Consider the following 17,130-nt stretch of genomic DNA (forward strand, 5'->3'; position numbering starts at 1 on the left):
AATAACCCAATCCATTTATTTCCGGGTTATGCTAGCGTTATAGGCCAGTGAACCAATTTATATTGCTATGGGAGATAAATTCTGTACGTTTTCTTTTCGGGGGGGGGGGTTCTATTTTAAACGATTATGTTTAATTGTTTTACAGCTTGGCCAGTCGTGCTTGGTGTAAGGGGTAAAACAAAATAGTTAACTGCTCTAAAATATTAAATTTTTTCCGAGAATATTGCGGAGGAGGGTCATTTTACATTAAATATGTATACGAAATAGATCCCCTACTCTTAATTCTAAGTTGCTTTTGTAGGCCCCCCTCCTCCGCATAAAAAAAAAAAAAAAAAAAAAAATATTTTACAGGTAATTGCCTAAGATTTTTTTTGTGTGTGCTGAGGGAAGGGGTTATTAGTGAAGGGTGTTCATCTACAAATTTACCATTATTTTGAAGCGCTTAAATTGCAGGCGGATAGTAATTTCTGGATATAATTAGAGCTTGGAGATTTAAAAAGTCGGTACTCATGCACTTATTGATTCGTGCTGAAATAATAACGTTATTTAAAAAGCCATTCTTAACATGGGGAGGGTGTTTTGTAACTATTCTGTACAACTGAAAAAAAAAAAAAAAAAACTTTAATCAAATTTGGAAATACGATTTTAAAAATAGCGCGGATCAGTAAGTGCATTAGCACCAAAAAGTCAAGCACTATGGTTCGTTTGTGCTACTAAACCAAAGAGAAAAATATGTTGACCAGTGTCCACAGAGCCACTATTATACAATTATATGGAATTATCCAGGGTTTCCGATGTTGGAGGGAAAACAGCAAACACAAAGAGGGGGGAGGAGGGGGATAACCAAAAAAAAAAAAAATGGTAAGCACAACTCGATTCTTTAGAAATGGTAAAGAACGACAATATGAAATCTAGGAATTGAAGAATTCATTGCAGACATTTTAAAATAGAAGACACATTTGACATATTGAAGCTTTAAGCTTTAAAACGGCTGTCATTGTAATAACCTAATTATTATGTTATGGAGTTCATTAAGTGAATCAAAATGTTTAACTGGCAGTTATCTTAAAGCTGAAATCGTCAATATAACACATTTTTTAACTAGAAAGAGTAAAATTAATAAATGGTCTTGCAAAAAAAAATAAAAATAAAAAAAATAAAGTTTTTTTTATTGTTGTTTTAGACATTTTTTTTTTAACGAAATGAAAAATAAAAATACATTTCATTCGAAGACAAATTTTCGACAAAATTCTATACTTGGCCACTTTAATATAAAAATGTTTTTAATTATTAATACACTACTCTGGAAATACTTAGAATTAAAGATACTACAGTGTAATCCGGCTATAGGAAACCGGAATATAAGAAAAACGTATATAAGAGATTAGCTCTGGTTCCAAATTAGAGCATGTGCTAATGTACAGGGTAACCCGGATATAAGAACTATAATGACCTAAGAAATCTCTTATATCCGGGTTATGTAATTATATATATATGGTGTTTTTAAAGGCGGCGAACTTAAAGTTGACAGCTTTTTTTCTTTAATTGCAGATTTGGCAACTATCGGTTATTTTTAGTTTAGCTTGGTTAGGCAATTCATCATGAAGAAACTGACATTAGAGCAGCTGCAGCTGCTCAGCAGCGCACGCACAGCGTCTGAAAATTGCAAATGCTACAATCATTTTTTTTACTGGGAGAAACATTTGATGAACGAAAATTTTCACGAAATGGTCCCGTCAAACTGGCCACCTCGTTCATGCGATTTATCCCTATTAGATTTGGGGATGTGTAAAGTCCTAGGTTTACGCTGATAAACCAGACGCAATAGACCAGTTGGAAAACAACATTCGACGTGTTATTGCCGAAATGCAACCTAATTTAATGCGTAGCGTTTGTGAAAATTGGACGCAGGCGGCAGGCCATATGCATTTAAATTATCAATGCCAAAAATCAATCTTTCGAATAAACATTCGTATAATAATATTTGGCGTTTCTACACTATCAGAACGAAATTTTGTAATCGAAAAATGGAGTAAAAAAATTTTTTTTAAATAGTTTCAATTGATTTTTTGGTACTTGTACAGTTTAATCAAGACATTAAAAAATGAAAATATCGAAAAAGGTTTATATTGTACGTATCTGTTATGGAATGAAGTTCTCCGAAAAAAAAAAAAAAAATTCACTTAATTTCATCAAGTAGTTTTTGTTTTACAGCGAAAAAAAAAAAAATTGTTATGATACCGAGCAAAAGGTTCGATTTTTAGGAAGAAAAGCTATTATTAAAGATGGGGAGGGAGTGTCTGCGTTTAACTGGAGTTATCTCCCCGTGGCGTTTCTAAACTCCAAACAAAAATTAAGAAAAAATTCCAAGATGTCTGCCTTCAACGTGCTGTCATAAAAACGTGTTTTCCCCCCGCTCTAAAGAAAAAGAAAAAAAAGACAAACCTACTCGATCAAATTAAGTAATTTTTTTTTTTCAGAAATCTTTAGTTCAAAACGGATGCGTACAATATAACCTTTTTCGATATTTTCATTTCTTTATTGTCTTGATTAAACTGTACAAGTACCGTTTTTTTTTTTATCAATTCTAATAAATTACAATGTTAGCTTTCAAATTATGCAGTCGAAATTACCTGAATATTATTGAATTAAAAAAAAAAAAAAAAAAAACTTTAACCGGTAAATTCCCTTCAAAGCGTATGGAGGTTATATGAGAAAATAAAGCTGTGTACGCATTATAAATGTTTTTCTGTTTCTTACGTTATACATTAGTACATTAGGGGTCATTTCGAGTTAAAAGTTTATTTACTGCAGTGACTGCACCCATCGGAACTAGAGAAAATCATGATTAAAATGTGTCTCGTGTAAATAACTAATGATGAATATGTAATATGGCCGACCAGATTTTACCCTTTAATCGTATTAGGTATTAGCAGGTGAAAAATTGCGGCCATCTTGTTTTTTAAAAAAAATCGAAACGGAAACTTAGCTCCCTTTTGAACTCTGTCTTACATAAGCAAATACGATCGTTTTATTCAAATGCACTTTTCTATTTTCTTCAATAAATAATTTTCTACCTTATCGATTTTCGTAATTTTTGGATATAATCTTAAAAATATGAGGAATAAGATGACAATTTTTAATCTGTTAACACGATTAAAGTCGTTTTGTTTCATTTACGTTATAAATTAAATGAACCTAACTACACCCACTGACCGCAAATAAAATCGAAGGGAAACGGGAAACGCCACTGATGTCTACCAAATCTCGTCCCAATAATGTAGAAGCACTAAAAAGTTATTTGTAAATGAATGAATTTTTTTTTTTTTTTTTTTACACACACAGGAATAACTTATCAAGGCCCGGGGGCCACTCGAGGATAAAGGTTAATGGCTATACAATAGTCAATGTGATTATAACGTTTTTAAAATAGGTAGTGGGATTTTTGTAAGTTGGATTACATAGGGGGGACGGTTCATCAAGAACATGTTTTACATTGGACTTGAAGACAACCAGATTGTAGTCACCTGGGAAGTAGGCCAACGGAAGAGAGTTCCACAGGCGTACAGCTCTAAGAAAGAAACTCTGCTCATGGAATCTACATTCATGTTTGAATCTATTACCACCTTTTAATGGATGTTTCTAAAATGCGTTTGTGCCATTTATCGACCCGTGATTTCTACAAAGTTACTCAAATGTACCCGGCAGATGATGGGAAGAACCGGAAACGACCGGGCGAGTCTTGTTACAAAAAAAAAAAAAGTTACAACCTCTCCCCTCCTCCTGTTAAGAATGGCGACGACTACCGAGATTTACGACATTGGGTGGGAAAAATGTCTTAATATCTTGTCGACCGTTTCCGGTTCTTCCCGTTATCAGCCGGGCGGGCACACCCGAGTAACTTCGTGAAAATCACGAGTTGATAAACGTAGAAGAAATACCTAAGTTGTGTAATGCATTAATGCAATAACCGTGCTCCCAGGAATGACCTGCTCCTTTTTAAGGATGTGGCGTTAATCCTCCCAGATTAAGCATTTTTTTTTTTTGAGAGAGAGGGGAGGGGAGTGCAGTATCTTGTCGTGAGACCACCTTCCCAAGGGTTACCTTCTTTAATTTTTCGGAGGGGGGGGGGAGTTCTACCTGTCTTGTTCTGATAATCTTCCTAAGCATCGATTCCCTTCTTTGGGGAGGTGGTAGTATTCGTTCGTCAGTATATCATTCTCCCAGTCATTAACTCCTCCTCTGGGAATCAGTATTGTTCGTTTACGAAACCGGGATGGTTTTGTTAAAAATGGGTCTCGTAACTTTTTTTTTTATTTGATAGTCACCACTTATTAAGGCCCGAAGGCCATTCAAGGATAAAAGTTCATGAATGCAATGTAGTAGTGTAGTAATCGTTAATAGTGTAAATTGGGTAGAATTTGATTTATGGGGACGGCTCAACAAGCACCTGTCTACATTGGGCCTGAAGACTGCCATCTCGCTTCTCTTAGTTCTTATTGCTTTTCGTCATTTTTTGATATGTTACTATTTTAGACCTGTCTCATTGTCTACGTAGGTTATACAACAAATACGGTACTTGTTGAAAGAGAGGAGGCGACAGATCGATTCTATTTTAAACAAAAACAATATTACTTGTCATGTCGAAAATAATGTATCCAAAAATTACGAAAATTCAAATTATAGTTAACATTTTACGAAAAAAATGGGTAAAATTGCATTTTTTTTTCTTCTATGTTTGATAGACTGTGAAGATTGTACACACAGGGGATATAATTCATATTTATATCATAATGGCGTCCAACTTGTGTAGCCTATAGCGATAGACTTTTTTTGACACTTCTGCAGGACAGTGACATATTAGCAACAGAGACGGATTATCGACCCCTGTTATTATAAAGAGAAACGCCGTCTAGCGGCCATTGTGTGAACCTAATATATAAAGTGTTTACCATAACGCAAAAATATATAATAATGATATTTGATTTTTTTATCATTTTTTCTCCGTTCGTTGGCTTCATTGCAGAACCCTTTCGAATATAAATAAATCTACGACATAATCATGACGGTTACATTTTTTTCTCTTAAAATCTAAGCTTTATATTAATAGCATTGTGTGACCATTTCGAAAAATGAATTTGAAAAGTAACTTATCTTTCCTTTGATAACATTTGTTTTTTGACAACTTTTTCGAATCTATGTTCATAGTAATTTCTTCATATCATGAAAACTATTTCTTTGCGCCTCTTTTAAATGTTATATTCGTTTTCAGCATACCCGAAAACTTACCTAAGTCGTCATTGTAAAGGTTTTTTAGAGTTGGAAAAAATCTATACATTAACGCGCGCGCGCTTGCGCGTACAGAAATGGCCACCAGTCCACCCACCACTGATAACAGAATTACATGGCTTAATATTTGGAAAACTACTTTTTTTTTTAAATTTTTTTTTTATCTAATTTTAAATTTTCGCCAATACTACACTGTGACAAGGCAGTTTGGTATGCGAGTGCACATTTAACAGCCTTCGTTTATAGTAACGTAGCGTAAACGAAGGCTAGGCTGTGAAATGGAAAATAGTTCCAGAGTTCAGGGGTTAATACCATACAAACGATAAATTTGCGACGGAAACGGTTACCATATTCTTTTAAAGCACACCGTCGCACCGACGAATGGGAGATGAGCTTGAAAGTAAAATAATACCGATTTTTTTTTTTTTTTTAATTTCCTCGTGCCTTTATTGAAATATGAAAACAAAAAAAAAAATCGACCAAAAACCTCTTAGCCAATAAACAAAACACAAAATGCCCCTCTCTCTCTCAGGTGGCCAGAAAGTAGGTGCTCATTTTAAGTTAAATTTACATGGAAAAGTGATTACCCACTTTTTTGAAAGAATAATTTCTTCATATGAAAACTGGGTTTGTATTACTGTACACAGATTCGAAAAAGTTGTCAAAAAACAAATATATAACAAATAAATGTTATCAAAGGCAAGATAAGTTACTTTTCTACCAAACTGGATATATTTTTTGTGTTTTTATTCAATGTAACATGTTTATTCAGCTCGACAAACATGTAGTGTTTACCGATGTATTGGAAAATTCAAAATGGCGCCCAACACTCTCTTTAACACGGTAAGTTCAGGAAAAGGTGTTATAAATAATAAACGAGACAAAATACTATTAGAAATTCGCTTAATATATGTTACTGTGACATAAGTTGACATATATTCGGTGTTTTTTAAATAGTATTTTATCTAGTTTATTATTTATAACACCTTTTGCCAAACTTACCATGTTAAAGACAGTGTCGGGCGCCATTTTGAATTTTCCAATACATCGGTAAGCACTGCATGTTTTTCGAGCTGAATAAACATGTTACATTGAATAAAAACATAAAAAAATATATCCAGTTAGGTAGAAAAGTAACTTATCTTGCCTTTGATAACATTTATTTGTTATATGTTTGATTTTTGACAACTTTTTCGAATCTATGTGTACAGCAATACAAACCCAATAAAACGAGGAAAAACGAAAATTATTCATGGTTTAGCTTTATTTCAAGAATTGGTGTTTGTTAAGGAAGAGAGCGGTGTCTTTTTTTTTGTTTTTGAGTACGCCATTATAAGCAAAAACAATATTACATATTTGCTTGTCATGTTGAAAATAGTAATATATCCAAAAATTACGAAGAAAGTAATTTTTGAGAAAAATTGCATTTTATTTATAAATGATGTTATAAATGTAGACGGTGAAGATTTCACACACGAGGGGGGGGGAGCGAACATTTTAGATTACTTCATGATGACATGTAATATTTGTTGTCTATAGCGATAAAAAGTATGCTTGCAATATCATGAAAACTAGTTGTCAGCCCCAATTTTAAATGCGATATTCGTTTTCAGCACACCTGAAAACCCATTGAAAACAAGTTTTTACAAGTAGGGGGTGTGTTGGTCTACCAGGCCACATTTACCCCCCCCCTTTTTGGCTAAAGGCATAGTAGTTGTTCTACTCTATGAATATTCGTAATTTTTGGATATATTACTATTTTCGAAATAACTTAAGTACGTAGTATTGTTTCGGTTTAAAGCAACATATTAAAAAAAAAAAACCCGACTTTCTCAAGATGACGAACTTGAAAAAATGTTTTTACTTCCGTTTTCTTGAAACGTTAAAGATATAAAGTTAAAAAGTTTTCGGTTTTCCACACACACATATACACACACACACACACACACACACAGATGCAGAAGGTAACGACTCGTCGTACGCAGCAAACAGTGCCAGATAAATGTTATTTTCTAATGAATTTTAATTTTAAAAGAATCAATAGTACTAAAAACAAATTCAAAACAATGAGAAAATTACATTTTATTTCATGAAATTTGGGTTTGTATTACTGTACACAGATTCGAAAAAGTTGTCAAAAAATATAACAAATAAATGTTATCAAAGGCAAGATAAGTTACTTTTCTACCAAACTGGATATATTTTTCGTGTTTTTATTTAATGTAACATGTTTATTCAGCTCGAAAAACATACAGTGTTTACCGATGTATTGGAAAATTCAAGATGGCATCTGATTCTCTCTTTAACACGGTAAGTTTGGGAAAAGGTGTTATAAATAAAAAACCGGATAAAATACTGTTAAAAACTCGCTCAATATATGTTACCGTAAACATCGGCGGGTTTTTAATAGTATTTTGTATAGTTTTGTATTTATAACACCTTTTCCCAAACTTACCGTGTTAAAGAGAGAACCAGACGCCATCTTGAATTTTCCAATACATCGGTAAACACTGTATGGTTTTCGAGCTGAATAAATATGTTACATTGAATAAAAACACGAAAAATTATCCAGTTATGTAGAAAAGTAACTTATCTTGCCTTTGATAACATTTATTTGTTATATATTTGTTTTTTGACAACTTTTTCGAATCTATGTGTACAGTAATACAAACCCGAAATTTATATATATATATATATATATATATATATATATATATATATATATAGCGAATTTATATCTAGCACTAGTTGCTGCGGACTTCGAGTCGCCTATCCTGCATCATCATATTAAAAGATTGGGAGCCCAGTAGAGGTGCTCGATTAAGAAAATTCAAAAATAACCGCGCAATATTCATTCATCATGCATGCACTACAGACGATCAAGATAACGATACTGTCGGTTTCACATCCAAACGAAGGGGACAACATATTGGTCACCTTTGTTTTGATTTGAAACTGACGGCATGTAGTTCAGTTCTCATGTTCTGTAACGTCTAATGGAGAGGAGTCTGAAACCAAACCTCCACGGTTATTGTCATTAATTATTGTATTATCTTCCTATGCTCAATTCAGAGAGGGGGGACAGTATCCGTTCGTTCGTCATGAGACCACGCATCCACGCATCATACCAGTTGTTACAGGTGCCACAAGGGCTTATGAAGACGAACCTGGAGTCCTGCCTAACTAATATGCCTGGTGGTAAAGAGATCTAGACAATTGCACTTAAGGGTACAACGAGGATATTAAAAAGAGCTATCGGTTGGTTTCAAGAAAAAGCAGGAGAATGTTAGCAACTGGTTTGCCTGCCCCGTACCCAGCGTTACAATCTCCAAAGAAAAAAAAAAAAATACTTCCTCTTTGAAGGAAGGTGGGACACATCAACAAGTATTCGTTAATCGTATAATCGACTGTTCATTAACCCAAGATACAAATCCAAAAACGATTGACAGTTTTAAACGTCAAACAGAATTGAAAAAAAAAATGCGGGTTTGTATTACTGTACACAGATTCGAAAAAGTTGTCAAAAGACAAAATATATAACAAATAAATGTTATCAAAGGCAAGATAAGTTACTTTTCTATCAAACTGGATATAATTTTCGTGTTTTTATTCAATTTAACATGTTTATTCAGCTCGAAAAACATACAGTGTTTACCGATGTATTGGAAAATTCAAAATGGCGCCGACTCTCCTTAACACGGTAAGTTCAGGAAAAGATGTTATAAATAATAAACTAGACAAAATACTGTTAGAAATTAGCGCAATATATGTTACCGTGACATAAGTTGACATATATTCGGTGTTTTTTTAATAGTATTTTGTCTAGTTTATTATTTATAACACTTTTTCCCAAACTTACCGTGTTAAAGACAGAGTCGGGCGCCATTTTGAATTTTACAATACATCGGTAAACATTGTACATTTTTCAAGCTGAATAAACATTACATTGAATAAAAACACAAAAAAATATATCCAGTTTGGTAGAAAAGTAACTTATCTTGCCTTTGATAACATTTATTTGTTATATATTTGTTTTTTGACAACTTTTTTGAATCTATGTGTACAGTAATACAAACCCATAAAACTATACAGCAAAAGAATATTTTTGGACTTCGCATCAAATTTACTAAATATATGAGCGCTTGCGCGTACAACAATGGCCACCAGTTGCCGCCACCACTTTTAGCATAAGAAATTACAGCTTAATATCCGGAAAACTACTTATTTGCGGAAAATTTATATGCGATATTAGTTTTCAGCATACCCGAAAACCTTCACAAGTAGTCATTTTAAAAGGAAAATGTTAAGATGGAAACCAAGTAATAATTTACCAATTTAGAAAAAAAAGGGAGGGGGGTGTTAAGTAAAGAAACGGTACTTGTGCATCTGTTATCGCGCTGAAGTAACGTTATTTAGAAAGCCATTCTTAAGATTGGGATAGAAGGTTTTGTAAAAATTCTGTACTTTCACCTAACAAGCCAATAAATAAAAAATATCGTAAAAATTAAAAATGCACAAAAATAAACCAAAATATTAGAAATAACCATTGGCCTTTAGGTTAGCATAAAAATGCATTATATACAATTTTTCAACACATTGCGGAAATTATAGTATGCCCCTTCCTATAGAGTAAATGTGGTATTATGGTAACTGCAAGGACTAGTTAATAGGATAGATGATCCAGCCCCTCCCACAATTGTTATTGCTTTGTGTTAAACTTGTTAAAATGATATATTTTTGAAAGTACCTAACTCAAAGACACTTTTTGCTAATGTTTTACTTCATCTTTTGTCTTACGAAGAAATCTTTCTGGACGGAGGCAATCTTAATTTTTGTTCCGATCCAGCGTGTCCCGTTTAGGGGCAACTGAAGTTTAGCTTGTGCTTGCTTGGCCTTTTGGCCAAAGATCAGTGTAGTATCTGTTCTAACACTACACTTCACCTTTTCTGACCTCGATCAGTGAAGGAAGGAGAAGTCCTGCTAGACTGAGGCAATTTAAATTTTTGTTCCTATCCAGAGTGACCCTTTTGGGGAGCTGGATTTCCCCCCACATTAAAAACCGACCTTATGTCTAACTGTCCTCGTGGGGAGGCAAGTAAATAAAAAAAAAAATGACTAATTTTTAAAATGAAAATATTTTGGTATTATTATACAAACACCGTGACAGCGTTAGGGTTAGGGTTAGGGTTAATTCGCTGTCACGGTGTTTGTATAGTTTTACCAATATTTTTACATATCTACACTATAATTTATAAATTTTAAATTTTAAGTCAAATAAAAAATATTTACTTAAAAATATTTTTAATAAATATACAAAAATAAGACTGAAATTGTAGACATTACTGTGATTTTAAGATAAATTATTTATGAATCTTGAATTTAATAAAAATAAATTAAAACGTTTTTCAATAAGCAACATTTTTTAAACCATGTATCGTCATTAATGTTTAAAACTTATTTATTTTAAGTCAATTTTACATGGATTTTTTGTGTCCGTTAGAGTCGACAGATCGGGGGGGGGGGGGGGTAATATGTAGCTTTAAGCAAAAAAAAAAAAAAAAAAAAAGCAGTACTTACTTGTCATGTCGAAAATAGTAATATATCCGAAAAATTACGAAAATTCATAGATTAGAAAATTATTTATAGCTAAAAGTAATTTTGGTAAATTTTTACAACGTGCCCCAACGTATTATAAGCAGTGCTTGATGGGTGGGTGCTTATAATAAGCACCCACCCATCCCATGTTAAGAACAGCTTTCGGAATAAACTCCCACCCTCGAAAGCCGTTCTTAACATGGAGAGATTGGAGGGATTTATTCCGAAAGCCGTTTTTAACATGGGGTGGTTGTTGGGGGTATTTATACTACGCTTTTTACGAAAAAGAGGAAGTGCATTTTCTTTAGATATGAACACCTTGAAGATTGCAAATACAGGGGGACATACTTATCCCCTTTTCGACACTTAAAAAAAGAAACAAACGGTTGGTATACTCAATGAATTTTCGTGATTTTTGGATATGTTACTATTTTCGACATGGCAAGTAGGTAACTGGTTTTGCTGTAAACGAGTAAACGACACATCAAAAAAAAAAAAATCGATCTATCAATCGACCAGTTCGATCTATTAAGTGCCCTTTTTTATTCAAAATTTTTATTTAAAATCTATTTTCATTAACCTATTGATATTTTAAAGTCCATAAACAAAAAAATAAAAACTACTAGAAACTTAGATGCTAGTGCAGAGAGTGATCCTCGCTATTTTTTAAATCGTATTTCCAAGTTTAAAGTTTTGTTTTTTCCCTCCCAATGTTAAGAATGGCTTTTTAAATAAACGTTATTATTTATGTCCGGATCACTCTCTGGTTGCTGCACTAGTACCAAAACTTAAACCATTCAAAGACGAAATTACATGCTTTTAGTATTTTTATTTTTAACATCAAATTATAAAATCAAATCAAAAGATTAATTTAAAAAATTGTGAAGTTAAAAATATAACAAATAAAATCAAATCAAAAGATTAATTTAAAAAATTGTGAAGTTAAAAATAAAACAAATAAAAATTTAATATCTGGATTTTTAAACTTAGGCATTTTTTAATGTATTTAGCATCGAATTTTTATTTTTAAATGTCATTGAAGTCGTTTTATCGTAAAATATCACTTTTTTAGACTTTAAAACAAATTGAATTATTTATACAGAAGAGCATTTAACCTTAATGCTAGTAAGTAATTTTAATATATATATATATATATATATATATATATCTTAAAATGAGAAAAAGTAATCTAGAGAAAAGATTTATCATCGACTTTTAAAGCCCAAATAAGAATTTTAGGTATTAGTGCAGCCGGACGTAAATAATAACGTCAATTATTTAAAAAGCCATTCTTAACATGGGGAGGGGGGAGTGTGTTTTGTAACCTTACAATTGAATAAAAATCATAAAACTTTAATTAAACTTTGAAATACGATTTAAAAAAATAGCATGGATCACTCTCTGCACTAGCACCGAATTTTAAATAAAATATCCAATTTTAATTTTAAAAGAAAAGGGGGAGGGGTATTTTTACAGATAAGGTTCTGTACTGTTTATTTCCATTTTCAAGTTAAATTCAAATGTTACGGCATCTTGTTTATCAAGTTGTTACGTGAAAGTACAGAATAAGTTACGAAAAAACACCCTTCCTACGTTAAGAATGGGTTTCTAAATAATAACATTATTTATAGCACGGTACCTAAACTGCATAAGCACCAAAACTAGAAATTTTAAGATTCTGGAAAGTCAATACATACAATTTTAGAAGTGAAACTAAAAGATTCGAGACGGGAATCGCCAGAAACAAATATTACACCATTTAAGATTGAATTTGAGCTGAACATTTTTAAATTTAAAAGCTTCATGCAATTTTTTTAATTGCATATATATATATATATATATATATATATATATATATATGAGAAACAGGAATGAAAGTCGTGGTTTAGTATCGAATAATTTTAAATGATAATTTTACAATCTTAAAAGATACCAACCTAAACATTTAAAAATATTTTTTATATTAGAAAAATATAAACAAAATTTAAAAACAATATCGGAAATTCGAATAAGACAATATTAGATGATTTTAGGCACAAAATTTTAAGTTAAAAAAAAAAAAAAAAAAAAAAAAAAGGTAAAAATTTGATAGTTTTCAATTTAAATCAAACCAATTAAAAAAATAACATCGTAAATGGTCGATAATAATTAATTTTGAATTCAAACTGAATTTAATATTAATTCGTCAAAAATCGGGGGAAAAAAACGAAAGAAATCTCCAAGACTGGACTTTACAATTTCGGAAGAGTTTTTGTTGGGAAAATTCAAAGATCAAGAATTTAAATGAAAGACAGAAGAAAAAGAAAAAAAAAAGATTTTAAAATTCTTAAATAATATCAATTCCTGGATTAAAAACAAACACTGTCATTTTTTTTTTTTTTAATATTATAAACAATAAAATGAAATTATATAGGAAAGGGAGAAGGGGAAGGAGAGACCATTTTTTTTTTTCCTCTCTCCGAAGGAAAACAAGTCGCGTCGAGCATGAATAAAAGGGTGCAAGGATGGATATGTCGGGTAGATAAAGGTTGAGATTTGATCTGGGAACCTACCTCGGATCTGGAAGGACGATTTTCTTGCTAGCTCTGGCGGCCGGAGAAGATTTACTCTTCTCCATAGCCATGAGATAGCTCACATCGGCTAGAACAGCTTCCAGGTCAGCCATGTTTGTTAGTTAAAAAAAAAAAAAAAAGAAAAAAAAAGGGGAAAAAAAAGAAATTTCGTTTTTCGTATTTCCGATTTCGTTTTTCGTATTTTGTAACTTCCTTCTCTCGATCCGCTTTTTATACATACATATTTATAGATTCGATTTTTATATAAATAAATAAACAATTAAATATTTATATAAATAAAAAGAATTATAAACTTAAAATTTTTTTTTTTTTTTTTTTTTTTTTTAGATTTTCAGATATATATCCAATATTTCCAAGGGTGTAGTTTCTTTTCTTTTAAAATTTTGCCGTTTTTTTTTGTTTTTTTTAATACTTTTTTTAAAGCACCCGCAATAAACACGTGCTTTTAATTAATTTTTTTAATATATATTTATAGGCATAAATAAAATAAAAAAAAAACAAAAAAACAAAAAAACTTTCAATCCGTAAGTAAATAAATCCAAGGAAATCGCTTCAGCGTCGCGTTTTATATATGTTTTGTGATTTTTTTAATATATATACTTAATTTATATACAAGTATATATATATATATATATATGTTATGTATATTTATACAGAAACACACAAAAAGGTGTTATGTATGCATTTCCAGTGGTCAATTATCTGGGTTTTTTTTCTCTCTCTCACGAACATTCAATTAAAAGTAAACAGAGTTTTGAAGATGCGGTTGAAATATAGTGATGTTTTTTTTTTTTTCGGTAAACTCCTTAATATAAGCCTTTCCTTCGGTGACTTGTTATCGTATTTGTTCATTTATATATGTATATATATATATATAAATTAAATAAATGCATATTTATGTAGGAGACTTTTTCTTCTTTTTTTTTTTTGCTTCTTTCTTCCTGGCGTTTTCGTTTATTCCTTTCTGTAATAATAAATCTCGATTAAGTGAAATGGTTTTTTTTTTGGTTTTTTTTTTTAGTTGTTGTTTTGGGGTGATTTTTTTTTTCTTCACAACCCCAAAACGCGACGTACGCCAGGTCGGGTTGTAGAAGAAGAGAAAGAGATATGTAAATATTAAGTAGATAGGTATATAAGTATGTATTTAACGAAGCGAGGTAGAAAAGGTATGAGATTTAGACGCACCGACCACCCCCCTCTTTAGAAAAATATACATATATATATAAATCTATATCTATATATATATATATGTATATATCGGAGAGGGGAGGTTGAAAGATATTTTTGAAAGGGAGATGAGAAAGAGAAATGGATTAAACTTTTCTCTTTCTCTTTTTCACCCCCTCCACATCCTCCCTCCCTCCCTCTCTCGCTCTCTCTTTCCACCTTCTTTTCGCTTTCTGCCTCCCCCTCGCTATATCTTTTGCTTCTTCTTGTTTTTTTTTCTCTTTCTCGGATGATGGCGAATTAAAAAAAAAAAAAGGATGAAGAAAAGGAGACAATATTAACGATCGCTGTTGTTGTCGTTGTATCCGTTTAGATTTTTATCCTCACTGGTAAGGCAGGATTGGGGAGGGACGTTGGAAAATAAAGGTTATTTTTTAAAACTCACTTTTTTTTTTCTATCTCTCTCTTTCACTCACTCACTCCCTCTCATACGTCGCAGTCAACACCAACAAACAAGCCCCCTCTTTTTTTTTTTTTGTTTTTTGTTTTTTGCTACTATGTCCGTGTTTGTCCGTCTTGCTACAGACTGTAGCTAATTGTAATTCCACTGCAATCCAACTGCGAAGCCGCTGCTGCTGCTGCTAAGAACACCCAAGCCACTCCTACTGCAATCCTACTGCATCTCTACTGCGGGCGTTTATCATACTTCTACTCCAGCTCCTACTGAAAGTCAACTCTTGCTACCACCCATTACCAATTTACCATGATACCACTACAATTAATACAAATATAACTTAATGACACTTCAATTCGTTACTTTTCTAAGAAATCGATTTTACCTAATAACCACAACTCTTTTATGACTTCCAATTATTAACGTAGCTAAAAGATGTCTAATTAAGTTTTTTTTTTAATTGTTAAGTAGTCAAAACCTGTGGCCAGACGCAACTAATGCTTAGCAGATCAAATCCTATTTCAATCACGTAAATTGTTTAAGAGCTAGCGGAATGATAATTGTAGTATTAAAGCACAGTACGCATGAAGCGCCGAAATGAAAATTTGGGGTTTGTATTACTGTACACATAGATTCGAAAAAGTTGTCAAAAAACAAATATATAACAAGTAAATGTTAGCAAAGGCAAGAAAAGTTACTTTACTACCTAACTGGATATGTTTTCAGTGTTTTTATTTAATGTAACATGTTTATTCAGCTCGAAAAACATGTAGTGTTTACCGATGTATTGGAAAATTCAAAATGGCGCCCGACTCTCTCTGTAACACGGTAAGTTTGGGAAAAGGTGCTATAAATATAAAACTAGACAAAATATTGTTAGAAACTCGCTCAATATATGTTACCGTGACATAGGTTGACATATATTCGGTGTTTTTTTAATAATATTTTGTCTAGTTTATTATTTATAACACCTTTTCCTGAACTTACCGTGTTAAAGAGAGTGTTGGGCGCCATTTTGAATTTTCCAATACATCGGTAAATAATGTATGTTTTTCGAGCTGAATAAACATGTTACATTGAATAAAAACACAAAAAATATATCCAGTTAGGTAGAAAAGTAACTTATTTTGCCTTTGATAACATTTATTTGTTATATATTTGTTTTTTGACAGCTTTTTCGAATCTATGTGTACAGTAATACAAACCCGAAATTTGTTTGAAAGCACACCCACACTCGTGCGCGCAACATTTATAAACAAGTCAAGAAAGAGGCTAGCTAAGAACGAACTCGAACGTTAACTCAAGCTGATACTTGTTCCTGTTTACTTGCCTCTCCACGAGGGCAGAGTAAGGCACAAGGTTAGGTGTATCAGCATTTTTATAGGAATTTTTGACACTCCTAACATGAAACTGCGAATAAAATATAAAAACACTCGTAATTTCTCTTTTAAAAGTGGACTGTTTATTTTCTTTATGGATTATACTTCCAAAATAGACTATTAAAGTTGTATAACAAGTAATAGAAATATTTTTTTGTTTGTTTTAACAGTAATGAAATTAATTCAATTTTGGAGTTCAGTATTTTTTAATTTTTAAACTTTAAAAATCTATCAAAAGTTTTCTATTGATTCTATTTTTACGATATTTTCAGGGTCAATGTGAAATTTTATGCTCTTTCCAATAAACAATATAGTATTTTTTTTTTAATTCACGCCCCCCCCCCCGATTTTTAAATGTCTATTAAAAAGTAAATAATTAATTTTACTAACCAAAGTTTTATATATCACAAATTGAAGATAAAAGATCAATAAATAATATATTCAAATTAAAAAAAAAGTAGTGATTTTTAGAAATTTACCTGTAAAGTCTGAAGTTTAAAACCTTTTTTTTTTTTTTAATCACGTTGTTTATTTATTTATTTTTTTTTTTAAATGAAACCTTGGTCCTTGATCCTTTAATTGAAAAAAAAAATAGGGTTTGAATTCCATTTTTCGAGTAGTTATAAGCTTGAAAAGACAGGGGGTCAAAAGAGAGGGGGAGGGAAAAGGGGAC

The 17,130-nt window shown here is 31.7% G+C and overlaps 1 protein-coding gene across 1 annotated transcript in view; it reads right to left on the reverse strand.

Annotated features, from left to right (window-relative positions):
- Positions 1 to 15,280, reverse strand: part of LOC145261074 (G protein-coupled receptor kinase 3-like) — a gene marked incomplete in the record, with an annotated part of 298,219 nt that extends 282,939 nt beyond the window's left edge. Inside the window, 1 exon segment of the mRNA XM_080119245.1 lies at positions 13,437 to 15,280. Within this exon segment, the coding sequence (XP_079975371.1) occupies positions 13,437 to 13,549 (113 nt within the window).
- Positions 15,281 to 17,130: the final 1,850 nt, after the last annotated feature.

Source organism: Euprymna scolopes, chromosome 37 (assembly GCF_053919585.1).
Source record: "Euprymna scolopes isolate OS-2025 chromosome 37, ASM5391958v1, whole genome shotgun sequence".
NCBI classification, from domain to species: domain Eukaryota; kingdom Metazoa; phylum Mollusca; class Cephalopoda; order Sepiida; family Sepiolidae; genus Euprymna; species Euprymna scolopes.